This window comes from Coccidioides posadasii, chromosome 2 (assembly GCF_018416015.2).
Source record: "Coccidioides posadasii str. Silveira chromosome 2, complete sequence".
NCBI classification, from domain to species: Eukaryota; Fungi; Ascomycota; class Eurotiomycetes; order Onygenales; family Onygenaceae; genus Coccidioides; species Coccidioides posadasii.
Genome location: NC_089408.1, coordinates 254,495 through 280,218, shown reverse-complemented (window position 1 = coordinate 280,218; position 25,724 = coordinate 254,495). Strand labels below are relative to the sequence as shown.

Sequence of the window (25,724 nt, the reverse complement as noted above, 5' to 3'; positions counted from 1 at the left end):
AAATAAGCAGCATCCAAAACCTGGAGCTGGGTCCTCAGTGATTCTGAAACGCGTGCTTTGTGATCTTTGGCGCTCTGCTTGCCTGCGATGATGGAAGCGGTGAGCTTTTTCGCCGGGGTGCGACGCAAGATAATTTGAGTGGCAAATCGCGTACAGAGACCGTTGTCTCGAAGGCGAAGTTGCCTTGTTAAACCATCGAGAGCGGAGCTCTCTGCACTAGACTGATCGCCCACAACGACCAGCTGTGGGGGGTTCGGTATATTCCCTAACGTTACAAGCGAAAGGGCTGTCGACTTTCAGTAATTATGAATGGAAGGAGAAGCTGTGCTGAACTGCGGGCACAGGTGAATGAAAAGAGCCTTCAAAATCTGAAAGTTTCTGGCCGTACGAAACGATATGTTCAACATATGTTGCACTCCTCACAACAAGACTAGAATCTTCCAAGTTTTGCTTTCCTGTTATTGCTGCAAGAAATTTCCAATAGCATGCTTTTGTATGTGCTAGGGTTTATCCTGAGGAGACCTCTTTCATGCAGATGGCAGCGAACAGAGGGCAGTCTGTTGCAAATGTGAGCTTCGTCAATGTTCTAAGTCGGCTTTCCTAGCAATCAGGTGTCACCAGCGGCTGGCTGATGAATGACTCATTTGATGCTGGTGCCATTCCTCTTTTCTCTTTTAAGATCTCTCTCAGGCTGCGCATAATCCAAATCAGGACATAATTGCACAGGGCTGAAGGAAGCTAAGGATGAAACCAATTTTGCAGGGGGGTTACGGCAGAGGCTCATAATCACTGCAAGAACAAAAGTGAGTCACTCGAAAAGACCAGCTTGAAACAACTATCTTTCATATTCCACCTGAAGATATGGAATTACTCGGAGAGGCTGAGTGGGAAATCGTCTCAAAAGTGGTCATTTTTCAATCCGGTCATCGACACATCTTCAGAAAGTTCGCTCTCTCGCGTGTCGGGCTCGGGAATGAGCTGGCTCTTTGGGCAATCCGAGAGTACAGCGTTCAACGAGCCTGCAACTCCGCACTTCCGTGTTCCGTAGTCACTCTGGCTGGTTCGGAACCGGTGGCTTGCAGACAAAAAATAATTTGACGATCACGAAGAGAACTGGCCAAAGAGTTCAAATGGAACAAGTCGCCTCTGTCCTTGGTGACACACAGAAGAAGAAAAAAGTAAAAAAAGAGAAGAAGTGAAAGAAGAAAAAAAGAACCAAAACTTCCCCGAGGTGATCAATCACCGACCGTGGATCCGTGCATATTCCCGGTTTTGTTCAGTGGAAAGTTCGATGATACTTCTTCTTCCAAGGCGCAGATGGGCAACACGCCCAGAAAACGGGGGATAGTGCGGGGAAAGCGGGCGGGAGAAGCGCAGGACGAGCGGGATGATGTCTCCATGCAGCAGACGCAAGACAGATAACTCACTCCGGCGGAAATTTTCAAAAAAAAATTTTTTTAAAAAAAAAAAAAAAAAAAAAAAAAAAAAAGAGGGAAAAACTCTGTTGACTCGCAGGACCTAAAGAGATTAAGTCAGTCCTCCATGCTCTGTACGAATCTTCTTAAGAGGAATGCAATATATTTCAGTTCATGCAAACGTTGCTAAAAATTCATGCGACGGGATAAAACATGAATTAAAAATAGCAATTTTTTGGGCCATGGGGCCAGCACGGAGATTACGGTACCACGAAATAAGTCACTGGAAGGTTGGCTCGATTGAAAGAAACTCTGCGTCTGTTGCGGCCGTGTGCAGAACATACATCATACATTGCAGCTTCAAGAACTACATAAGGAGGACAGACATGAGGAGTTAGATGTATGCAACAAAACAGCCTGATTGCACGCGTCTTGCCGGCCAATTGCGCGCCCTGGCTGCACATCATCCGACAAGATTCCTGTTTCCCTGGTCCGTTTGCATCCACTTGCCGTGCTTGATCCACCGCATAAACGATGGGAAACGCTCTGGGAGGAAGTTAATCTCGTGTCTGTACCAAGGCTGGGCGCGGCTATGAGGATCCCTGTCCCGGGCGGATTGGTCGGAAGGGAAAAGGGTGCATACAGGACACATGAAGGGTGCAGCACGCCACCTGATGATATTTGGTTGGGGGTGGGAGGGACCTGAGAACCGAGTGCTACAAACTCCGCGCTCCGTCCGAGATAATATACGGGGACTCTTTGTTGAAACTAGCCAGTCTGCGTGCGGGATGGGCTGGGTGCAGCGTGATAGGACAAGCCCATCTGTCGTATTGACAACCTCATGGCCTGTCCTTCTTCAATCTCTCGGAGCGTCATTCCAACGCTTTGAAACCGCTCCGTCAATGAGAACGGGGGGAGTCATACCAAAGGAGATGAGAAACGCGCACGAGGACTCTTGAATTCAAGGCAGCCGTGAAAATGGCGGCAAATGTATTACGTGGCGGAGCCAATAGCTCGCTTAGCCAGTGGAAGGATTCTTGACTGTGGATTGCGATGAAATTTCCGTCGAAAAAGGGCAATCAAAATTCATTTCGCAGCAGGCGGCCGCTAGTGAATCAAGCAGTGAAAATTTTTTCCTTTCCCTCGTCTGCCTAGATCCTGGTCCGAGCGGAAGGACACAGTCATAACTAAATTATCCAAAGAGCTCGCTCACTCACGAACCTCGCCAGAAAGCGCTGGAGCCTCGCTAGTCGACGGCCGCGCCTCTTCTTTTGCCCTTGAAAGGATCGTTTCAGCTTGTTGCGACTCCCGTGGATGTGCCAGGATTGCGAATTGTTAATGGTTGATAGTTTATTTTTTAAGTTTTAAGTATCTTATATATTTTTTTTGGTATTTTAGATGATTTTTTTTGTTTTACTGCCTTTTTCCGGTCCGACAGAAGAAGAGACTCTTTTGTCCTGGGCTGTGTAATCGGCAGTCCCGTCAGCCCAGCGTGTCTGTAGCAGAAGATGGCGGTGGTGGTGGGAATGACGGGCGAAAAAAAGACGCAGCAACCACACCCAAACCAGCGCCGGGTTGCAGGGGACGCTGATAGGGCCGCCTGTAAGGCCGCGTACAGTACGTTTGTTACCGCTCCGCCGGCCCCACCTAGGACACCCCTGCGGCCAATCGCAAGTCTCTAATGGGCCCCAGCCAGCCGCCATGCCCCGCCTGCCCTGTGGCGCCCGCCGTCACGTCCGCGTAATTCTGGTGGATGCGACCTGGCCTTCTCTCGGCCCCCCCTCCCCAGCACGGGTAGAAAAGCACACGCACCATGTCCCAACGCCCACGCCCACACTCGCACAAACACTTTCAATCTCAATTTTCCCTCTTCGTCTCGCTCTTCTTCTTCTTCTTCTTCCCCCAAAACCTGCCTGGGTTTATTCCCTCAAACCATCAAATACTTTGCCTCCAGTCAAATCGTCTCTCGGACGGCCTTCGTCCCCTGGATACCAACCGTCCATCGATCCACGGTTTCTTCCCGAGACTCTAATATCTTTTTCTCCACGCTCGAACCCCGAAGCAGGGTCTGCAACTCAACTCCAGGCTACCGCTCGCTTTGTTGGATCGACTCCCCGTTCTCGATCCAACCATCAAAAACGGTCCATTTTCGCTCTGCTGGGAGACGTCGGATCCAAAAAGCTCAAATGCACCGCGCCCAAGATCAGTGCTATCGCTTCCTCTTGCCTCCAATACACACCTCCCCCCGGTGACCGACACGCATATCATACTACGTCCCATTCTGCCCTTCTTCCTTTTTTTTTTTTTTTTTTTTTTTTTGCCTGCGCTGTTTGTGTCGTTTTGCAAAGTGATATCCCTGTACAATATATACTCTGCTCTGTTTTGGGCTTTTCGCTAGTTCGTCTTTTTTTTGGTCTCCGCTCTGGGGCTGGAGTTTTTTCGTCGTTGTTTTTTTCACGTGGCTATTCCCTGTCGACAGCGGAGTTCAGTGGGATTCTCGAGGCGCCGGCTGCATTCTTATTTTTCCTGAACCAAAAATTATCGTTTGAACCCGTCAGCGTTCGTTCGATCAGTACACCCTCCATGCCCGATCTTCGATAATGTATCACTACTCCAGTCCACCACCCGGGTGGTCTGCCGCCTACGACTACCTCCATTCTCCCTCTGCCCCGCACTATACCTACTACAATGCTCCCTACTCGTCACCGCACGCCTCCCCTCGCTCCGCCAAACGACACGCCTATCGAGCCAGCTATTCTGGGACCAAAGACGGTGGGCCGTACTACTCGACTTCTGGCGGACAGTACCCGTGGCACGGTTACTATGAGAGCGTGCCTGAATACGCCGCCACCCCGCGCAAGCAGCCCGAGCATGTAAGTGGTGCTTTTGGTGATGAAAGTCGGCCCAGGTCCCATGGCTGGCAGAGACCGCGCCGTCCTTCCATGCCTGGCAAAAGTCACTACAATCACTTCTTCACCCCCCGGTCCCACAGACAGTCCGTCTTCTTTGATGACGATCGGTCTGACTCCGACCTTGATGTATACGAACACACTCCCCTCGGGGCCGGTGCTCGTTTCTATGAAACCCGAACATCGCGCCATGATGGCCACGGCCGCTCCAAATATGAATCTCGTCGCAGGCACCCCACTGATGCTTATTTTGATTATGATCAGGTTCCCCCCTCTGTATACGAAGAGGCAGATTCTCCAAAACGCTCCCGTGCCCGTCGCGCTTCCACTTCGGCCCGCACGCCGCAGAAGCCACCAAAGCCAACCACCACCACAAACCTCAAGACGCCGCCAAAAGCTACCGAGGAAGATGCAATCCGCGCCGGAATACCCGCCGGCTTCTCGATCAAGAATTGGGACCCCACCGAAGCCCCTATTCTCCTTCTCGGTAGCGTTTTCGACGCGAACTCGCTCGGGAAGTGGATCTACGACTGGACCATTTTCCACTACGGTGCGACGGCCCCAATGTCGGATGTCGCCGGCGATCTGTGGTTGCTGCTTATCAAACTCGCGGGCAAAGTGAAGAGAGCGGATGAATGCGCCCCGTTGATTCGTTGCAGAGAGACGAGGGAGATGGTCGAGGACTTCTTGGAGAGCGGTGAGCGGTTGTGGTGTCGCTTCAAGAAGCTGCTCAAGGCATGCGAATACTTCATGTGGAAAGCCGCCAAGCGAGAAAGCGGAAAGAATTCTGTCACCATGGGTCGAAACGCCGGATGCGAATTCGTCGACTCTATCTTCGGCCGGGATCGGGAACTAGAAAATACGGAGAAGTTGATGAACAGTATCCGGTTGTGGAACATGCGGTTTGACGCAAACTGTGAAGAGATCCTCCGACGGCCCACGGAGGTATGAAATTAACTTGCTCCTCCTTGTTCTAATTAAAAAAGAAAAGGGGAAAAAATATTCTATAAAGAGACGGATCCAGCAACATGACCCTAATCGCACAACGTTTCCCCCTTGTCCGTTCGAGGTGACAAGCAAATTCGGCATATTTTTTTGTCCTAATTATTGCCACAAATTTACGGTGGGAAGTAACATCTGGAGCATTTATTCTATTTTTATATTGGAACGCGACCAGGCGCTCTGCTTTTTCGACTTCGTTCCGAGATTTACATATAAACTATTCGCCGTCGCCGGCAACCCATATTCTATCCACTCCACGTTTACCGATATACCCCGTCTTGACTCAACGTTGGGACTCGTCCAAAGGCCTTGTGTTATTCTCTCGGCGCTCAGGAAATGCATTTGGGGGTCTTCTCGTCTGCATTGAATCGTACCCAGTTCGAAAGTATTGTCTAACTGCTACCTCATTCCTCGGCGCGATGCATTCTTATTATTCGGCCATTGAGTTTGTTTCGTCCGGTGTGTCTGAGAGATTTTTCTTTTTTTTTTTTGTTTTTTGTTGCTCATACCCAAGAGGTGGTCTCTAGTTTTTCCAATTTGTCTCTACTCGACTGTTTCCTTTGTTATTCCCTTTGTTCTGTTTTCCTATTTATTTAATTTTTTCTTTTTTTTCGCTTTTAATTTAATGATACCACTTTGTTTTTTGTGCGTTTCTTTTCCTTGTGTTTCTGTCTCTGATCTACTTTACACTCCTTGACTTCATGACGCTCCCTACCTATACCAGTCACTCAATGTATATAAGCGTACACTCACGCAATACTTTAAAATCTATTTCTTTCAACCTCCATACTTTCCGATAGCCAGACACTCAGTTCTCATGTACCACATGACCAGAGTTCCTTTTACGATAGTAAGACAAGTATGAAGCCTAAAGCGTGGTATCATCCACTGAGCCTTGGACCATCGACAGCCTCAATACTACTTCGCGTGCTACTCTTTTGTGGTAGGGCACATCTCCGGAAGTCAATTCGGGATCGCTCTCACGCCTCTCTTGCCTTTGTGGCGGTAGATGAATACCACCAATTACGCGATATATCACCCGGCTTGCCTCTCCCCTGAGTCAATGACTGCAACCACTTCTTTCTAGCTTAAGCCTGCGAAAAACAAGGAGACCATGTACTCGTGCGATACGAGCTTGGTACGCTCGTTTGTGCTTAAATGTACGGAAGTAACTGGTACTTAAATAGGCTAAATTGCGGATTCTCGCGAAGCTTCTTGGAAGCTTTTTTCTAGAATGGCGATTTTCACACCTCGGAATGGGCCCGGTGAAAACTACTCCGTGCGCGGTAACATCATTCACGAGCAAGTAAGTTTGTGGGCGAGGAGTCCGGCTGGGCGGAGGGGATGTGTCAGTGCTCGCCGGTTGCTCGGCCTGAAAAAAAAGAAAGCTTGGACCGTGTGGGATCTTCCATCTGCTCACCATATAGAAGTTGATGGTGTCAATGAGGCTGATTAACTTTCCATCGAGGGTGTGATCTAAGGCCGATCTGCCACGATGTAATTCAGGCATGAAGTTCACGAACGCCCTCCCTTGCTTGCATGTCAGATCGTAATGTATGCCGGCTCCGTCATCAAGCTCGTTATCGCGAATCTGGACCGCCGCCGGCCCGCGAGCGCGACATTGGTGGTTGGCTTTCACTTGATGCGTTGTCTTCTCTGTTTGGCGCTTCTGGATGGCGGACTATACATACATACATATTGCGGGGAAGCCTTAGTTTGCCTTTCTTTTTTTTTTTTTCCAGATTGTCGGGAATGAGCTGGCGAGCCTTATCGAAGGTGTTTAGTTGGCTTCACCGCTTCTTGGGGTGTATGTGTGTGTGAGAGCTTTGGGGAGCGTGCGCCCGCTCGTGATGATTGATTTTAGGCATGGATGCATGATGGTTTCATGCCCAAGGTGTGAAGAAACCTGTTCCGATTCTCGGAGCCGTGGAGGTTGAGTTTCGGCTTTCAGGATGGTGCGTGTTGATACGATGTCCTCCCTTTTTCTGATCAAAGTACGACGGCGGTTGATGCCTAGTTACTGGCTTACGGGTTCGGACATTCGGGGGGATAATAATGAATGTTAGTTTCCTCGTATTCTCTGTACGGTATGTCTATCGTGAGGGTGTCGTCCATGAGGGGGGTATCTACATATCTATCTCTCTATAAACAGTAAGGCTTTTGTGTTTTACGGCGCAGGCCACCGGGAAAGCCCGGCAGCAACATGCAAGCGCCGCCTTCATCGTAATACTGTAAGCAAATCCATTTTCCACCCGCCAGCCAATTATGCTCGTCAAACTGGCGACGGGATCTTCTGCTCTCCCTTCCAGAACAACCAGCTATTCGCTATCACGAACTTGCTAGCCGCCGCAATCCACAACGCCGTCTCGATGCCCCCAGTCGCGCGCGCCAGCCACCCGCCAAAGATTGCGCCGGCAATAACGCCAATCGCGGCGTTGAGCCGTCTGTTTCGTTTTACGTTCTGCGATAGGGGCAGTAGCAGCCCCGGATCGGACGCGAGGTCGTAGTACAGACTGGTCAGGACGGTCGTGGGGATCTCGTTGAATCCGAGAAGGCGGCTGGCCGCCATCTGCCCGGAGGACTGGAAGGCAACGAGCGCAATGGGGACGAGTTCGAGAAACATGGCCTTGTCCGGCTGGGGATCATCTGCGGTGACGATCCCGCTGCCGCTGCCGCCGCTGCTGGATTGGGGTCCCGTCTTCCCCGAAATCGCGCCAGACTGGAGCAGGGATGCAGCGATGATGAGGAGGGCGCACTGGATCGCGAATGTGCTGACGAGGGTGCGCCGCTTCTGCGGACCGATCCATCTACTCATGGAGAAGACGCAGCTGCCGATCACGAACGAGCAGATGGAAACCAGGGACTTGAGCCACTTGGAGGTTTTTCGGAACGCGTAGTCTGAGGCTCCGAGGCCCAGGAAAACGGTGTTGCCTAGAAGAACGGTCAGGCTTTTTTTTTTTCTTGCTTCTGATCGGCCGCTTGGATCAAGTTTGAGGAGGAGGAGGAACAGGCGTACCGGTCTGCATGCTAACAAAACATCCCCAGGCCCTGAAAACAGAGCTGTCGCACAGTCCGGACAGGAAGTAGCAGAAAAGGAATATGATGTCTGCATGCTTGAGGGTAACTTCACCCTCTAGTCGCTGCGCAAGCCAGCCGCGTCCATGTTCATCGCGGTTCGGTGTGCCCTGCACAGCCGTATCTGCGCCATGCCCGGCATCAACCATGGTTGAAGTTCCCCCACAGTCATCGCGACGTGCAGCAGCCATGCCTTGGCTGTGTTCGCTGCTTGATCTGCGCGATGACTCGGCGGGATGCAACTTGGGCGATGCCATTGCGGCCCTAGAGAGTAAGGGCTCAACTCAATTTCTGTTGCGAAATACACCGTATGATTGTTTTCTTCTATCCTGCGATCAGGTCCACGAAGCGCGCTCTCTTTGTAAGACCGTAAAATATCTTCATAGCTCCCAAAAGGCTTCGCTTGAGGAAGATAGCCACTCCGTATTACGGAGGAAAAGATCACAAAGCCCTGTTTGCCTTTTTCCCGCCTGTGAAGAGCAAAGTGACTCAACGTGAATCTCTGGTTGGGATCCTCTTTTACCGAAATTTAAAAGCAAAAAAAAGCTTTATCCCTGTCAAACTAACTCAACTAGTTAACTAGTTAAGAGTTGACTAACAGACGAGTTAAATTCGCGCGTTTGCAGCTTCGAGGGTCTTCAGCTCGACTTCTACCCTCTGCCAAGTTGCATCCAGCGATCTTCTCTGAAGCAGGACAGCGGAATCCGTGCAGGCTGATAAATTCTTTCATGAGTGCGGCTTTCTTTTCTTGCCGAACCCGACTACACCGACACGAAGATTTGGAGAAGCGCGCAAGGGACCCGTCGACGACGTTGGGCCAGCCGAGGATCTCCACTTGGCTTTCTCCTATTTTTACCGCGATCGCGCATGAAACTGCTTGCATGATATCGACGACCGCTACCGAGTACGAAGTGTGAAGTACGAAAGGGCAGTGAAGACGAATAATACTTCCTGATGGCTTGCACTAGCCCATGAATTATATCTTATTCAAAATGGAATCTGATGCGCTGTGTGACAAACAAAGGCCCCAGCAGCTCCATGTTTTCCAGCTCTACCCCAATGTGCACTCTGAAACTATCTAAACCACACCCTGCCGCCGAAGTTCGTCGACCTTCTTTCCGGTGATACCAAGTTCCGCAAGGACCTCCTCTGTATGCTGACCGAGGAGGGGCGGATTGATTCGAACCGACGGCTTCGATTCACTGAACTTGACCGGGAACCCTAAGGGACAGCCAGTTTAGCAGAAGCACCTTTATGGCGTTTGGGAGGAGACCGTTAACATACCTGTGACCTTGAACTCTCCGTCTGCTGCAGAATCCATCTGCAGCGTGTGTACCATGTCTCTGGCCTGCGCTTGCGCGTGGCTAAACGCTTTCTCTATCGAGTTGATCGGCCCATATGGCATACCACTGTTTTCGAACACTGTTAACCATTCATCAGTGGTCCTTGTTTGAAACAGCTCGTGTAGGATCTTATTCAGCTCTACACGATTCTCGATACGGGCGTCATTCGTTCGGAACCTTTCGTCCCGTGCGAGATCTGGCTGGCCCAGGCGCTCTGCTAATATGGCAAATTGCCGGTTGTTCGTTGCACCCATGACAAGATAGGAATCTTTGGTAGGAAACGCCTCATATGGAACAATGCTGGGATGTGCCGTTCCCCATCTCTTCGCTTCGCGGCCCATGTTGAGCCAAACTGAGGCTATGTTGACCATCAGGGCCAGCTGGGTTTCAAATAGGGAGCCGTCAACCTTCTGGCCTTTTCCTGTCCTGTTTCGCGCATGCAAGGCGGATACAATGGCACCGTGCATGAAAAGCCCGGTGCAGAGATCTGTAAGTCCCACACCTGGCTTTGTCGGAGGACCTTGAGCTTCTCCCGTCACATGAAGGAGCCCTCCTTCAGCCGCGGCGATTATATCGTACCCTGCGCGTTTGGAGTATGGTCCTCCAGCTCCGTAGCCTAAGTCTATCAGCATCTTCCTTGGTCTTTGCCGTCGCTTATCCCTACTCACCCGAAATGCTCGCGTGGATGATGGATGGGTTTACTTTCGAAAGAGTATCGTACCCGATTCCGAGCTGGTCCATCTTCCCCGGGACGAAATTGTCAACGCTGAGAGGCTGTGAGGACCTTAACTATGCGCTCAGCAAGGCTGCAGTACTCACATCACGTCAACCTTCTTCACAAGATCCAACAAAATCTCTCTTCCCTTCTCACTTTTCAAATCCAGCGTTATGGCGCGCTTGTTCCTGTTGACGCAAGCAAAATAGCACGATATACCTTCTTCCTTCCACTTTTCGCTCTCGCCATGAATCCGCCAGTATCTCGTTTCGTCCTAACTTGGGATTGTCCATTGGTCAGGACACGGCACTACGAGCTTTTTATGTGAAAGACCTGAATGCAGAGGGGAGAACAAACCCCTTTTCCCGGTTGCTCAACTTTTATCACGTCGGCGCCATAGTCGGCGAGGATCTGGGTGCAAAAAGGCCCCTGTTCAATTTAACATATGAGAGTCAGTTGTTATTTGTCTCTCTCAATAATGCCAAAGCGCTTCGAAACGTGGGTTCATACTGCTAGAACTCTTGTGAGATCTAAGATCTTGTACCCATCTAGAGCCCCGGTGTTTTGAAATAAGGTGCGATTTCTCGCATTGCTATGGGAACTCGAGAACCTAGATGACGAGGAGAAGAAAGCTGAGGGCGGAAAACAACGAAAGGATGTGAAGGGTCCGGCGGAACGACAATGAAGAATTGCATGAAAGGACAGCGGTCTCAATAGAGGATGAGGTGGCATGGTGGCTCTCCGCGCTAGGAGCATTTGTATATTCGAAAGAATATAAATGTTTTTACTTTCTACAGATACTCGAGCTGAAGAGGTCGTCGAACTATGTGAGGCCGCACTCAACGGTTGCGAAAATGCGTCCGTGCGCAGGCTTAGTGAAATTCAGACCAGATGCGCCGGTGTCTGCACTTTTCTCTCCCTCCAGTCTCACTTTCTCTCCCTCTCTCGCTCTCGTCTCCAGCTTTCGCTCGTCTGTCCTGCAACAATCGCGGCGAAATCGCAAAATAGCTCGGCATTCGGCAATTTCACCGGCATTCTGGTGTCTCTTGATAGCCAATCATGTTGCGTCAATCCCTGGTCCATGTGGGGCGTTCCGGCTTTTCTTCCACTGGCCAGTTTTGGTCTTCCGAATCCGACGCGTCTCGGCTGCAGCGGACGCGATGCTGACTTGCGCGATGGACAACTTCACTGCGGAAGGTGATTCGATGTCGGACGGGAATGGGTTAAGACGGTGGTGAGGACGGCAGCACTAGAATATTAGTGCCATGCGGTTAGGGGCGCACGGGGAATAATATGAAGTTGGATCGATCCTAAACTTTGGCGCATTGGAGATTTCCTCCATTGCGCACTGGCTCCCCTTTAACTTGTGTACTTTTAACTCGACTTCCGTCTTCCGTCTTTCTACAAAGAGGTTGATACCTACAGCCATGGGGCACATCCTACGGAGTGGAGGTCAACTGGTCCGTTGCACGTATCGATCGCTGCAGCCTTTACTGATTGCTGACATGTTCGCCCCTGACGGACTGCCTAGATCTCCCAAGTCGGACGACAAGCCACGTTTTCTCAGAAGCCATCGAGACACCACCTTCTCTCGCCACTTTACACACACACTCCATTCTTTTCAAGGATCTCTGCGAGGTCTCTTACCACGAAAGCCACCGAGTATCTCCCTTCCTCCAATCCCGACTGGACCGAATCTCAGATCACCGTGCGTGAATCTATAGCCAAAATTTGCTCCGACTTCCCCGACGATTACTGGCTAAAGCTCGATCAATCCAAAGCTTTCCCAACCGATTTCCAGCAGGCTCTTGCCAGAGATGGCTGGTTGGGCATCTGTCTGCCTACAGAATTTGGCGGCGCGGCGCTGGGGATCTCCGAAGCTGCGGTGATGATGCAGACTATCTCAGAATCCGGAGCGGGCATGGGCGGCGCCAGTTCAGTGCATATGAATATCTTTGGACTTGAGCCGGTGGTAAAGTTTGGGAGTGAGGAGCAGAAAACGAGATTCTTACCACCGTTGATTGAAGGAAAGGAACGGGCTTGCTTTGGGGTCACTGAGCCGAATAGCGGCCTTGATACGCTCAAGTTGAGATCGATGGCGACGAAAGATGGCGATCATTATATCTTGAAGGGTTCAAAGGTTTGGATATCTACCGCGCAGAATGCGGAGAAGATTCTTATCCTTGTTAGAACCACGCCTGTGGATAAGGTTGCCAAACCTTCGCTGGGGCTTTCGCTGTTCTATACGGACCTGGATAGATCGCAGGTTGAAGTCACGGAAATTCCGAAGATGGGTCGTGCGGCCGTGGACACGAATACTCTTTTCTTTGAAGACTGGAGGGTCCCTGCAGAGGATATGATTGGTGAAGAGGACAATGGCTTTAAGATGATCATGCACGGTATGAATGCGGAGCGCATTCTGATTGCCGCCGAGGCGTTGGGCTTGGGATACGCTGCTCTTAGAAGAGCAGCGGTGTATGCGAGTGAGAGACAGGTGTTCGGTCGGCCCATTGGAAAGAACCAAGGCATTCAGCACCCTCTTGCGGACTCTTGGATGCAGCTTGAAGCTGCGAGATTGATGGTATATCAGGCTGCGAGTCTGTACGACGCCGGCCACGCGACTGGCGAGTATGCCAATGCCGCCAAGTATCTCGCTGCGGAAGCGGCGTTCCGGGCATGTGAGCGGGCTGTTATGTCCCACGGTGGAATGGGATATGCCAAAGAATACCATGTTGAGAGATATCTAAGAGAATCATTTATCCCACGCATTGCGCCGGTCAGCAGGGAGATGATTCGAAATTATATCGGCGAAAGGGTTTTGGGCCTCCCTAAATCATACTGATTGGATCTCTTATGTTTGTCCTCAGTTCGGAGTCGAAATCTTATTTTTGGTGTTTTGTATTACGATCATTTCAGTCTCCACGTTTGGATAGCAATGGTTCTAACCGTCTCCCAGCCGGGCCCTACACTATTCATGATATGCATATATATCCCTTCAAAAATAACCCAGGGAGCGAGCCAGGTCCCAGCTTACTGATCAATGGCCAGCCTCTCTAAGGTTTATGCAATGACACTAATCCATTTCCGAATCCGAAGTATACGGTCGAGACTAATATTATATCTAGATTAACCGAGACGAGTAAGTATTTGGCAAGTGTCAAGGGTAGATCCCACCGTTTCCGAGGTAACTTATACCTATCTAGCAGTCCCGCAATTGGCTTGTAGTCTTCATCTTTACGCTGTCCCGGTATCCCCAGACCAGTCATCCTTCCACTTGGCCTCGCTCATTTCAATTTAAGCCTTCTGAATGAGCTTACTCTGGCCTAGCTGGAACCCCTTTCACAAGGTTGAACTCTAATTGTCGATCAAAAAATGATGGTATAACCATTCACAGGAGGCATCAATCCCCAATCCGAAAGTCTCTGCGGACGAAGAACGGGGTAAACCGCGTAATATGCCAGGGTGTACGGAGGACTCTAAAATATCAGCCAGCCCGGCGATGAACTTGGCGGCGAAGGTGCCTCAAGATGGGATGGGACATCGATACTACAGCTTCCTCTTCAATCAGTGGGTTTACATCCCATCCCTTTTCCGCGAGGATTCACCATTAGCTACGGAGTAATATGAAGCAGCCTTACTTGTGCTATGAGCATTTCTTCTATTTAACTCTCATTATTATTGTTATTATTATTTTTTCCCTTTTCTTTCTGCACATTTGTATTTCCTCATATATATCGTTTTTTGATAGATACCATCTTAATCCTACAGCCTATTAATTATCATCACATCATACCATGTTGTTATTAAGAAGTGGTTCTGGTTTTTGAAACTTGACGCGAGTAGTTGGTTTGCCAAGTGGTTAAAGTCTCACAGAATGAAACATATGCAATGCATTCGACACATCACTTTTTCTGCAGGCATGGTGGCTAGAGTGAACATCATTGTCGTATCTTGAGCGGATCCAGAGCTTCAGACGACTGGCACATACCATCGATACTCTTCCTCGGTAGATCAAACTGTTGATGCGCTTGATCGATGGAGTGGTGCCTTGACAAGACGCACTGATGTTAAGCTTAGTAGAATCGCTTTCCAGCAAAACATCTAGTTAACTACTTAACTAGTTACTTAGTGTTACAATATAATTTGCTTGGAAATTGTTTCAACGCTTTTCGATTCTCCCTACCAGCCCTAAACCTCAAGCCAGTTGATCGCAACATGTGCTAATCTTATCTCCGAGCGATTAGGTTCGGTTCCAACCAAGCGCCCCGTTTCTCCGCGTTCTGGCCCTGTCGCTGCCGAGTAAGAAAATATTTTTGCCCTCTCGAAGAGTCACCGCTGGTTAACTCCCCCCACCATTGAATATTAATTAATACGCTCTTGCGGTTGTACAGCGAACCGGCCTGAAAGAGCGGCTTTTAAACATGCAGAATTACTCGTGGCACTTTTCCTTTTCTATCCGTTTAACCCGTTTTGGCGTCGGTTTATGCCGCGACGATTGATCGCCCCGGATCTGCTGCGCGTTCGACAATCTCCGGTTCAGTTCGCATTATTAACTAACCCAGGCCGGACGTTGCGAACAACTCTTGAAAATTCAGCCAGGGCCTTGTCCGTATTGACTCTCTCCTTCGACATAATTCCTCGAGGATCTGCCCGCGATTGCCCGCAGCGATGACGGATTCACTCGCCGACAAAGGCTTGAAGGCGGACCAAAAGGTTCAGCAGGGATATTCACCCCAAGACGCGGCGACCGCTGGAGATTCGGCGTTTCGTTTGGATCCCGAGAAGGAAAAGGCTTTGATTCGGAAAATTGATTTGCACATTGTGCCGTTTCTCGTCGTTTTATACCTGTTCAGCTTCTTAGATCGAGGTACGTTGAGCACTGGTGTGATAGTTTGAACATGACAACTAATGGCAGTTTTATTTTGCTCTGGCAGTGAACATCGGAAATGCGCGACTCTATGGGTTGGAGGAGGACTTGGGCCTCCATGGAGATCAATTTCAGATTGCGGTGTCTATTCTGTTCGTGCCTTACTGTGTAAGTTTGCTAATGTGGACGGCGACGGGAAGAAACCCCGATCTAACTCCACTTCCCGTCTAGCTCCTCGAAGTCCCGTCAAATTTGGTCCTCAGGAAGCTTACAGCATCTCGATATATCGCGTTTATCACGGGGGCTTGGGGAATTATAGCCACGTTGACCGGCATCACGCAGAATTTTGCCGGCCTTATAGTATGCCGCATTTTCCTTGGAATTATCGAGGCAGGTCTATTTCCTGGCTTGGTCGCGTACATGACCTTATTCTACGGAAAACGGGAGATCGCGCTTAGAGTAGGGTATTTGTTTAGCGCTGCGGCGCTTGCTGGTGCATGCGGCGGATTACTGGCCTATGCTATTGGCCACATGGACGGAATTGCGGGCCAGAGAGGCTGGAGATGGATTATGATAATAGAAGGGCTACCGTCCGTTCTGCTGGGTGTTTTAACTTGGTTTGGTCTAGCAGACGATCCGGATACGGCGTATTACCTCAACGACAAAGAGAAGGCTCTCATGAAGGCACGCCGGAGTCGTGAGATCGGACAAACCAACTCCGCACAGCAATTTCATATGAAGGACGCGAAAGAGGGCGCCAGAGATTGGACGGTTCTACTTTTTTGCTTGGGACAATTTGGTGTCGATGCTGTTTTATACGGATACAGCACATTCTTGCCCACTATCATTCGCGGTATCAATGAATGGTCGGCGCCGCAAGTCCAGGCTCTAACCATTCCCTGCTATGCTGTTGGGGCCATCACCTACTTGGTTGTCGCCTGGTTCAGCGACAGAACACAAAAGCGCGGAATATTTACTGTAATTTTCTGCGGGGTCGCAATTATTGGCTATGGTGTATTGATTTCAGATGCTAGCGCAGGAGTGCATTACTTTGGATGTTTCTTGGTGGCCGTGGGCCTCTACGTCTGTGTCGGCTTGCCACTTGCTTGGCTGCCGACAAATCTGCCGCGATTTGGTAAACGAGCATTCGCCAGCGGTCTTCAACTTACGCTTGGAAACGTTGCTGGAATCGTCACACCGTTCCTATATCCGACTCGCCACTCCCCAAGATATGTGATGGGACACGCAGTCACACTCTCCCTTACCGCGTTTTCTGCCTGCATATATGCTTTTATGTGGTATTGGTATAAGAGAGCCAATAAACTCAGAGAACAGGGCAAAGAGGATGGCAAGATCGAGGGGATGACCGAAGAGGAGATTCAGGAAATGGGCGATCGGAATCCTCGGTTCCGCTTCACGACTTAACGGTTGTCGTCGAGTTATCTTGCGATTCAGAGATTCTTTCTTCTCTTTCAGCATGACCTTTTCCGAGGATATAGGATGAAATTAGATATTTCGAGGTATTTCTGTACGTACCTGTATGTAGTTCGCTGTGATATCGCCTCTAAGAAACCAATTTCATTCTGTCGGATGAAGAGTTGGACTTACCGATACCCCGACACTAACAGCTTCATCGGCTATCCTGAATTCCGACATCCGTTTTCCTGGGTAATGCTGAATCCTAATTCTGTGCCTTTCCAGCACGATGCCCTGATCGGAAACTCAAAAGTGCCACGCCTTAGCCGATGGCATGACGTCAAAACGCATGTCAGTTGACTCTGGGTTGGAAATATGTCTCCATTGTTTTTCGAAAAAGGCTGTTTCTTCTTTCGTTATATCCGTATCTCCGGGGGGTTTGAAAGAACCTGTATATAGAAGCCAAAATGCTGAATTCCTTTGCCATTGCGGCGACTCTTTTGACAAAAGTCGGCGTGGGGTGAAATCTTGAGCTGTGTCTTTTCGACTGACCAACCGGTTCTTGGCGCAGGCATGGATGGCGCATCTGATAAGATTGGCCGGCCCGTGGGCCCGCCTGGGACGAACGCGCAACCTGGGCAGCCAGCAGCACGCGTCGATACGCCGAGCAACACCGGTGAGAACGAACATGCACCGTCACTGCAAGACGAGAAGGGATTCCACCCGATCCGCTCCGAAACCCCTCGTGAACCTCAATCGTCAACGGGCTCGGGTCCAGGATCCTCTGAATCTGAAGCTGCGCTATCGTATGGACGGGATACGCAGCATGCGAAGCGGGAAGAGGTCGATGATGGGGTCGAGACCGTCTCTCCCAGTCGACAGCCATTGTATGAACAGACAAGCCGGAGCACTGCTCCATCATCTCGCGATGAAGAATGGGCCAATCTACAGCATATCCTGTCCAACATGTTTGGACGTGCGCGGCAGGAAGTCTCAGAGGAGGAGAAGAGCAGACACGTTGGATTGGTGTGGAAGAACTTGACCGTAAATGGCTTGGGCTTAGGGGCTACTCTGCAACCAACAAATTCGGATATTCTTCTTGCGCTCCCAAGATTATTCGGGAGGTTGTTTACGGGGAAAATCCGCAACAGGAAACCAGTTAGGACGATATTGGATGACTTTACGGTGTGTTTTCCTTCGCTTGGGGTTCAATTCCTTCCTCTCCAACGGTGCGATAGCTAATTAAATTGATAGGGATGTGTGAAGCCCGGAGAGATGCTTCTGGTCCTGGGTCAGCCAGGATCCGGCTGTTCCACATTTTTGAAGGTCTTGGGCAATCAGCGCGCAGGTTACGAGGCCGTTGACGGTGAGGTCACATATGGTGGAGCAGATGCAAAGACAATGGCTCAAAAGTATAGATCCGAGGGTGTGTATGCCTATTCCACCCCATTTCCATGTTATTTCTAAGTGCTTGGGTCCCGCAGTCTTGTATAACCCCGAAGATGACCTGCATTATGCGACACTTACGGCCAAACAAACGCTGAACTTTGCGATCAGAACTCGCACACCGGGAAAAGGGTCGCGAAAGCCTGGGGAATCCCGTCGTCAATATAGAGAGACATTCCTGACCAGCGTGGCAAAATTATTTTGGATTGAACATTGTCTAGATACGAGGGTTGGAAACGCCTTGGTCCGTGGCGTCTCCGGAGGTGAGAAGAAGCGAGTATCAATAGCTGAGGCGCTCATCACGAAAGCTAGTACTCAATGCTGGGACAATTCAACTCGAGGACTAGATGCAAGTACTGCTTTGGAATATGTCCAATGTCTCAGGAGTCTCACAACAATGACCCATGTCTCGACGTCGGTGGCGATATATCAAGCTTCAGAATCGTTGTATAAGCTCTTTGATAAAGTAATCCTGCTTACTGAAGGAAAATGCGCCTATTTTGGACCAACGAGCGATGCGAAGGCATACTTTGAGAACCTAGGCTTTGAGTGTCCACCCAGATGGACAACTGCCGATTTTCTAACTTCAGTCACCGAACCACATGCTCGAAGAGTTAAAAGCGGCTGGGAAAATCGTATTCCACGGTCAGCTGAACAGTTTAAACGCGCATATGATGAGAGTGCTGTACGGAAGGCTACGATGGAATCGATCGCAGAGTTGGAGGATGAAATCGAGGCCAAAAAAGACGAACTAGAAGATATCCGACGGAGAACGCCAAAGAAGAATTTTACCATTCCTTACTACCAACAGGTCATTGCGCTCAGCGGACGACAGTTCATGATAATGATTGGTGATAGAGAATCGCTGCTCGGCAAATGGGGCGTGATTCTGTTTCTTGCTTTAATAGTTGGCAGTCTATTTTATAACCTCCCCAAAAATAGGTAAGTCATTCTATTTTTACCCTTTTCAAGTCTTGATTTTGACACCCTATGACTAGTCAAGGGGTTTTCACCCGAGGAGGGGTTATGTTCTACATAATCCTATTCAATGCTTTGCTTTCTATGGCGGAATTGACCTCGACATTCGAAAGTCGGCCAATATTGATGAAGCATAAGAGCTTGTATGTACGAGGTAGTTTTTCTATTCGAGGCAAACAACAGCTAATTCATATCAGCTCATTCTACCGGCCCTCGGCTTACGCTCTCGCCCAAGTAGTTGTCGATGTTCCCCTGGTGTTCACTCAAGTTTTCATCTTCCTGATAATTGTGTACTTGTACGTTCTCTGACCCTTCCCCATACGAGCTTGGGCATGCACTAATTTTTTTACAGTATGGCAGACCTAGCTCGCACAGCATCTCAATTTTTCATCGCTTTGCTCTTTGTGTGGCTGGTCACCATGGTCATGTATTCTTTTTTCCGTGCAATTGGAGCCTTAGTCACGTCCCTTGATGCTGGTTAGTATGCCTTTCTGCTATTATAAACGGAACAAATATGCTGACATTGTTTGCAGCTACACGCGTCACAGGAGTTGCAATACAAGCATTAGTTGTCTACACCGGTCAGTTTCACTAATGCTCCTGCTCCCTTTTCCAGGGCTGTTTCTTACTCATGGCGTTTAGGATATCTCATTCCTCCTGGAGAAATGAGACCCTGGTTGAAATGGCTAATTTGGATCAATCCTGTTCAGTACACTTTTGAATCATTAATGGCCAACGAATTCTATAATTTGAGAATCGAATGTGTTGGCCCTAATTTGGTTCCCCAAGGACCGAATGCGTCCCCCGAATTTCAAAGCTGTACTGTCCAAGGCAGCGAGCCTGGTCAGACATTCGTGGACGGTTCGGCCTACATATTTTCTAATTATGGCTACACTCGGGATCACCTATGGCGGAATTTCGGCATTATTATAGCTTTGCTTGTGCTTTTCATTGTCCTGACTATGGTTGGCACCGAAATCCAAGCTAGTTCACACAGTTCAGCTCATAGCACTGCTGCAGTCACCGTCTTCATGCGAGGACAGGTACCCCGATCTGTGAAACATGAAATGCAAAATTCGAAAAAGGGGCTGGACGAGGAACAAGGAAAACAAAGTGTGCTATCTAATGGATCTGAATCTGACGCTATAGAAGACAAGGAGGTTCAAGCTATCTCAAGAAATGCCGCAACTCTTACATGGCAAGGCGTCAACTATACAATCCCCTACAAAAGGACTAGAAAAACGCTTTTGCAGGACGTCCAAGGCTATGTAAAACCTGGTCGTTTGACTGCTTTGATGGGGGCGTCAGGAGCCGGGTATGTCAATTTCAAACGTACCTTTTAGCCGCTTAGACACACTGACAGCATTCGATCACAGAAAAACTACACTTCTCAATGTTCTGGCTCAGCGAGTCGATTTCGGCGTTGTGACTGGGACCTTTCTTATAGACGGAAAGTAAGTGGCCGATCTCCGCAGGACCTTGCAAAAAGAAAACCCTTACTGATCATTGTGAAAAGGCCTCTTCCAAAGAGTTTTCAGCGTGCAACTGGCTTCGCAGAACAGGCAGATATCCATGAGCCGACAAGCACGGTCCGAGAGTCCCTGCGATTTTCGGCGCTCCTCCGTAGGCCGCCGGAAGTTTCAATTCAAGAGAAGTACGACTATTGTGAGCGGATTCTTGACCTGCTAGAACTGCAGCCTATTGCCGGTGCTACAATCGGCCATGTGGGTGCAGGTCTTAACCAGGAACAACGGAAGCGTGTGACTATCGCTGTGGAGTTGGCAAGCAAGCCAGATCTTCTCTTATTCCTGGATGAACCGACATCCGGCTTGGATTCCATTGCCGCTTTTAATATTGTTCGCTTCTTACGAAAGTTAGCAGACGTAGGCCAGGCTGTCCTATGTACCATCCACCAACCGTCCTCAGTCTTGTTTGAAGAATTCGATGACCTGTTGTTGCTTCAGTCAGGCGGGAGAGTGGTGTTTCATGGCGATTTGGGAGCAGATTCGAGAAAACTAATTGAATATTTTGAGCGCAACGGTGCCAGGCCTTGCCCACCAGATGCAAACCCAGCAGAGGTAGGAGGCTGTATATCCCTAGAAATTTGGTCCGAAATTGCTAACTGGATACAGTATATGCTTGATGTTATCGGTGCTGGTAACCCCGATTATAAGGGTCCAGATTGGGCTGATATATGGGCAAGTTCTCCCGAGCATGAAACTGTGACAAATGAGATTAAACGTATTGTCCATTCTTCTGCTCAGGAGGGCAGCCCAGCCGGCACAGCTGGCCAAAGGGAATTTGCGATGCCAAAACGGACTCAGATCCTTGCAACTGCGAAGCGTTCGTTTATCGCATATTGGCGTACTCCCAACTATACAATTGTAATATCCTCCTTTCTATTTGGCTACGCTTGTCACGATTTGAACACTAACAAGCAGGAAATAGGGCAAATTCATGCTTCACATATGGACTGGTCTTTTCAACACGTTCACGTTCTGGCATATCCGAGATTCGACCATTGATATGCAATCCCGACTTTTCTCAGTGTTCTTGTCCCTCGTCATCGCACCCCCTTTGATCCAACAACTCCAGCCACGTTATCTTCACTTTCGAGGTTTATATGAGTCTCGAGAGGAGAAGTCCAAAATATATACTTGGTTTGCACTGATCACCAGCATCATTTTACCGGAGCTTCCCTACTCAGTGGTGGCTGGGACATTGTTTTTCTGCTGCTGGTGAGTTGTCCCTTTTTGCATATTGCACCTGGTCATCGAGCCGACAGAAATTAATACAACCAAGGTATTTTGGAACATGGTTTCCTCGCAACTCCTTTGCAGTTGGCTTTACGTGGATGCTGCTCATGGTCTTCGAAGTGTTTTACGTTACTTTTGGGCAGATGATTGCGTCCATTTCGCCGAACGAATTATTCGCATCCCTCCTTGTTCCAGCTTTCTTCACATTCGTCGTCTCGTTCTGCGGGGTAGTTGTTCCGTTTCAAGGCATCCCTTATTTCTGGCGCTCGTGGATGTACTGGCTCACTCCTTTCCGCTACTTACTGGAAGGATATCTGGGTGTCGTCACCAATAAGATCCCAGTGCGATGCACCGAAAACGAATTTGCACGGTTCAGGCCCCCACCAGGGTTAACATGCGAAGATTATGCGGGTCCTTTTGTTGAGCAACAGGGTGGATATGTGATTACAGATGGAAGCGGGATGTGCGCACTTTGTCAGTATGCGAATGGAAATGAGTTTGCAGCGAGTTTCAACGTGTTTTATAAGTACAAGTGGAGGGATTATGTGAGTGACTACCATTTTCTTTTTGAGGATATAGGTTTTAGGCTAATAGCAGGTCAACTTAGGCGATATTCTGGTCTTATGTTGTTTTCAACATTCTTGCCGTCTATATCCTCTCCTGGTTATATCTACATGGATTTCCAGCGCTGAGGAGGAAGTTGAATTCGCGAATGATGAGAGAGACAAGGTGAGCGAAGATGTATATAGGCCTGGTTGCGATTTCACACAAGGCTGATCTACATGCTTTTATTTGGTATCGAGATATTTGATTATGGGCAAATATACCTTATCAGCGTTGCTGTATAGACTTCCTTTCAAATATGATGCGGTACTCCCTATATTGTAGCATTCCGAGCAGATGAAATATATGAAATATGTAAACATTAGTTATACATGGCCAATCTGTCACGGTGTGGACTGATAGCTGTCCTTGAGAAAGGTCGAGATCAACGCCAATGTATCCACGATCTGATTAGCCACAGCAGCTCCATAGCTCGTTTGTGAAATCGCGTTGATTTCTAATCAATTGCTTCATAATGCCAGAATCCAGACTACTCCACCACCACCCGGCTTTCATATCTCGTGTCCACCAAAGGCACACAAATAGCCCTCGTTCGCTTTGACTCTAGATGCATCAGTGGATAGCTTCGATAGCCTGGCCCTGCTACCTTGAAATCTCGCATACACTGTGAACTATTCGACTCGGGCGACGAACCTATTGAAAACGTCTATAATGGCAGCAAAAGCTATCGCTGTCATCGCTGGTGTGGGCCCGGGAACGGTAAGAGTCAAGTCTAAAGAGCCCTTGCGGCAAACCGCAGTCCCCTTTTCCATATTACATGTATAGCTACCGGTATTAACTTACGCTATTGATGCATAGGGCGCTTCTATTGCCCGTCGCTTTGCCAAGTCTTACGTGGTAGCCTTACTAGCCCGTAATCCGGACAATTATCAACCTGTTGTTCAGGAAATTTCTTCCAGTGGCGGACGCGCTGTTGGGATCAGCACCGATGTATCGGATGGAAACAGTGTTAAGAGTGCGTTTGCTGAAATAGCCAAGGCGTTTCCAAATATGCCGCTTGCCGCGGCGATCTATAATGTTGGCGGCGGACTGCCGAGAAAGCCCTTTTTAGAGCTTTCAGAAGACGAATTCAAGGCTGGATTTTCGAGCAATGGGTGAGGATAAATTACCTTTTGACAATTGGATGGCTTTGGTATGAGGTAGTTTCGCGAGTCCGATGCTGACGTTCATCCGATATTCAGGCTAGGGGCATTTCACTTTTCCCAGGAGGCCATTCCGCTGCTTTTGAAGGCCTTGGATTTAGAGCATCCGCCTACACTAATTTTACAGGTATGGAATCAAATTGTGAGTTCAGTATGGTCTATAGCTGATGGCCTACCTTCCTAGGAGCAACCGCAAGCTTGAGAGGTTCTGCGGGAGTTGCACCATTTTCAACCGGAAAGTTTGCACTCCGTGCGCTATCTCAGTCCCTGGCTCGCGAATTTGGGCCTCAGGGAATACACGTTAGCCATGTTGTTGTCGATGGAATTATAGATATTGAGCGTACAAAGCACATCAAGCTCGATGCACCGGACGCGAAGCTTAGCCCAGATTCGGTAAGTGGCAAATCATCACACTGTGTGAATTGGCTGGGACGAATGGTTTATGCTAACTGTCTCTTTGTGAGATCGCGGATACATATTGGTATCTACACACACAGTCCCGAACAGCATTCACGCAAGAGCTTGACCTACGCCCGTACATTGAAAAGTGGTGAATGCAGGGAAATAACCTAGCAACTGGGGGTAACATGACAGTGATCAAGATGGAGAAAGAATAATACTGTAACTTAACTTTGTAGCCTCTCTGCCTGATACCTTCTTCCACCACTGTTCGCTGTTTCAATGGAGATCGCACAACCAAGAGTGACGTCACTCCGGAGCCCAACGCCCATAAGATAAGATAAGATAAGAGCCAAATAACCTTCCAACTAGGCTTCCCGCTGAGCTTATCCGACCTTTGGAAAAATATTCAGCCGAGATCGAGTGCTTGAGGTCCAATTGTTGCGTTTCAATTTTTCTCCTCCAACCTTCTCGGCAACCACCCATATTCAAAACCTCATGAAGATTGGGATGCCTTCGAACGTCCATTCTAATAATTGCCTATACGGTGGTATGTTCTAGACCTGGGACATCATATCCAAACATTTTGCATTGCTCTGTGGAAGGTTGTTTTATGATCATGAAAGCCCAAGATATGTGATATGCTCCCCGGAGCGCTCATTCTGATTTACATCAATTGAAAGGCTCTGCAGCGAATTCATTAATCCCAAGGGAGTATCATCCTTGAACACATCGTCGCGGAAATTTGTCAAACTTCTGGAGTATATCTTACTATGGCTAGGGGAAGTTAAAACGCTAAGTTATGCTCAGAGGGGATGGTCTTATAAAGAAAATTTTGCGCATATGATGGATGTCGTTTGTCATGGTACAGCGTTATTGTGCTTTTATAAAACTTTAGCAGCGAGGTTTACCCCGAAGTTGAAAGACCCTTCTTGCTCCCTTCTCAAGATCACGTTTTGCCAAAGCGCCATCTTTCAGCCCCTTCATAACGTATGCCGAACATGGAGCGACTTTGCACTTTACCTTTTTTATTCCAGCGCATATCCCGCATCCTTTCTGGCTTCGATCGCTACAAGGATAGGATGGGGTGATGGCGCAACTTTCCTGGATGGATTTTCGGGCCCACCAGGGATACGACGGACGACACCGCTTTCTCGGTCAGTCATCACAAGAAGAGAATTTCTGAGTGTTGTGGTCTCTGTCAATAGAAGCCCCAGCTGTCTCAACGGCATTCTCTATGTTGTTGTTGACATCTAGTCCGAAAAGAATGTAATAGTCCCGGCTTTTTCCTGCCTGTTAGGATCCAGAAAGTGAGCCAGGGGCGTGGCTCTCGGATAAAAAACGATCACATGTATACCGCTTGGGCATAAATGTTTCGATCGTTCCGGCAATTTGTGGCTGCCGGCGAGCTTACCCGGAAAGATAGTAATAATGCCAACTGAGACAAATTAATCAACTTCATTTCGCAGACGTCAATACGGTTGCAACTCTGCAAGAGGAAAAATAGAAGCTTTAATACAGGCATATCCATGCCAATTTATGCACATCGATCAATCTCTGCATGGCTAGGAACGATGGAGAGGAAATATAACTAGCCAATCGCTAAGACGTCTCCTGCCATTGAACCACAACGCAGC

General features: G+C 49.0%; 8 protein-coding genes across 8 annotated transcripts; 6 read left to right on the top strand and 2 right to left on the bottom strand.

Annotated features, from left to right (window-relative positions):
• Nucleotides 1-2,065: 2,065 nt before the first annotated feature.
• On the top strand, nucleotides 2,066-2,374 carry D8B26_002593 (uncharacterized protein; the record flags this gene model as incomplete). Its single annotated transcript, XM_066123885.1, has 1 exon — nucleotides 2,066-2,374. The coding sequence occupies one exon, from the start codon at nucleotides 2,066-2,068 to the stop codon at nucleotides 2,372-2,374; it is 309 nt and encodes a 102-aa protein (XP_065979960.1).
• A 1,641-nt stretch (nucleotides 2,375-4,015) lies between these two features.
• On the top strand, nucleotides 4,016-6,385 carry D8B26_002592 (uncharacterized protein; the record flags this gene model as incomplete). The annotated part of the gene is made up of 2 exons (XM_003069071.2): nucleotides 4,016-5,269; nucleotides 6,161-6,385. 2 exons carry the CDS (start codon nucleotides 4,016-4,018, stop codon nucleotides 6,383-6,385), a joined length of 1,479 nt encoding a protein of 492 aa, XP_003069117.2.
• A 1,213-nt stretch (nucleotides 6,386-7,598) lies between these two features.
• On the bottom strand, nucleotides 7,599-8,658 carry D8B26_002591 (uncharacterized protein; the record flags this gene model as incomplete). The annotated part of the gene is made up of 2 exons (XM_003069070.2): nucleotides 7,599-8,257; nucleotides 8,343-8,658. The coding sequence occupies 2 exons, from the start codon at nucleotides 8,656-8,658 to the stop codon at nucleotides 7,599-7,601; spliced, it is 975 nt and encodes a 324-aa protein (XP_003069116.2).
• Nucleotides 8,659-9,479: 821 nt separating this feature from the next.
• D8B26_002590 (uncharacterized protein) lies at nucleotides 9,480-11,191 on the bottom strand (the record flags this gene model as incomplete). The annotated part of the gene is made up of 6 exons (XM_066123884.1): nucleotides 9,480-9,622; nucleotides 9,686-10,360; nucleotides 10,413-10,510; nucleotides 10,564-10,733; nucleotides 10,817-10,888; nucleotides 10,970-11,191. The coding sequence occupies 6 exons, from the start codon at nucleotides 11,189-11,191 to the stop codon at nucleotides 9,480-9,482; spliced, it is 1,380 nt and encodes a 459-aa protein (XP_065979959.1).
• A 695-nt stretch (nucleotides 11,192-11,886) lies between these two features.
• D8B26_002589 (uncharacterized protein) lies at nucleotides 11,887-13,422 on the top strand (the record flags this gene model as incomplete). The annotated part of the gene is made up of 2 exons (XM_003069068.2): nucleotides 11,887-11,919; nucleotides 11,991-13,422. 2 exons carry the CDS (start codon nucleotides 11,887-11,889, stop codon nucleotides 13,299-13,301), a joined length of 1,344 nt encoding a protein of 447 aa, XP_003069114.2. The 3' UTR covers nucleotides 13,302-13,422.
• Nucleotides 13,423-14,896: 1,474 nt separating this feature from the next.
• Nucleotides 14,897-16,892, top strand: D8B26_002588 (uncharacterized protein). The gene is made up of 3 exons (XM_003069067.2): nucleotides 14,897-15,326; nucleotides 15,394-15,494; nucleotides 15,558-16,892. Exons 1-3 carry the CDS (start codon nucleotides 15,128-15,130, stop codon nucleotides 16,749-16,751), a joined length of 1,494 nt encoding a protein of 497 aa, XP_003069113.2. The 5' UTR covers nucleotides 14,897-15,127; the 3' UTR covers nucleotides 16,752-16,892.
• Nucleotides 16,893-17,171: 279 nt separating this feature from the next.
• On the top strand, nucleotides 17,172-22,741 carry D8B26_002587 (uncharacterized protein). Its single transcript, XM_003069066.2, has 14 exons — nucleotides 17,172-17,927; nucleotides 17,997-18,168; nucleotides 18,227-19,130; nucleotides 19,187-19,309; nucleotides 19,364-19,462; nucleotides 19,519-19,643; nucleotides 19,700-19,747; nucleotides 19,809-20,481; nucleotides 20,543-20,620; nucleotides 20,683-21,244; nucleotides 21,299-21,550; nucleotides 21,615-21,904; nucleotides 21,969-22,467; nucleotides 22,530-22,741. Exons 1-14 carry the CDS (start codon nucleotides 17,316-17,318, stop codon nucleotides 22,653-22,655), a joined length of 4,563 nt encoding a protein of 1,520 aa, XP_003069112.2. The 5' UTR covers nucleotides 17,172-17,315; the 3' UTR covers nucleotides 22,656-22,741.
• A 456-nt stretch (nucleotides 22,742-23,197) lies between these two features.
• On the top strand, nucleotides 23,198-24,382 carry D8B26_002586 (uncharacterized protein; the record flags this gene model as incomplete). Its single annotated transcript, XM_066123883.1, has 5 exons — nucleotides 23,198-23,245; nucleotides 23,345-23,640; nucleotides 23,733-23,815; nucleotides 23,873-24,081; nucleotides 24,153-24,382. The coding sequence occupies 5 exons, from the start codon at nucleotides 23,198-23,200 to the stop codon at nucleotides 24,240-24,242; spliced, it is 726 nt and encodes a 241-aa protein (XP_065979958.1). The 3' UTR covers nucleotides 24,243-24,382.
• Between the last annotated feature and the right edge of the window lie 1,342 nt (nucleotides 24,383-25,724).

What these genes read in the sequence shown, in the direction of transcription:
- D8B26_002588 (XM_003069067.2), top strand. Translation starts at nt 15,128, where the DNA reads ATGACGGATTCACTCGCCGACAAAGGCTTGAAGGCGGACCAAAAGGTT. An exon ending in GTTCAGCTTCTTAGATCGAG is followed by an intron (nt 15,327 to 15,393) that starts GTACGTTGAGCA and finishes TTGCTCTGGCAG; the next exon opens with TGAACATCGGAAATGCGCGA. An exon ending in TTCTGTTCGTGCCTTACTGT is followed by an intron (nt 15,495 to 15,557) that starts GTAAGTTTGCTA and finishes CTTCCCGTCTAG; the next exon opens with CTCCTCGAAGTCCCGTCAAA.
- D8B26_002587 (XM_003069066.2), top strand. Translation starts at nt 17,316, where the DNA reads ATGGATGGCGCATCTGATAAGATTGGCCGGCCCGTGGGCCCGCCTGGG. An exon ending in TCAAAAGTATAGATCCGAGG is followed by an intron (nt 18,169 to 18,226) that starts GTGTGTATGCCT and finishes TGGGTCCCGCAG; the next exon opens with TCTTGTATAACCCCGAAGAT. An exon ending in ACCTTTCTTATAGACGGAAA is followed by an intron (nt 20,621 to 20,682) that starts GTAAGTGGCCGA and finishes CATTGTGAAAAG; the next exon opens with GCCTCTTCCAAAGAGTTTTC.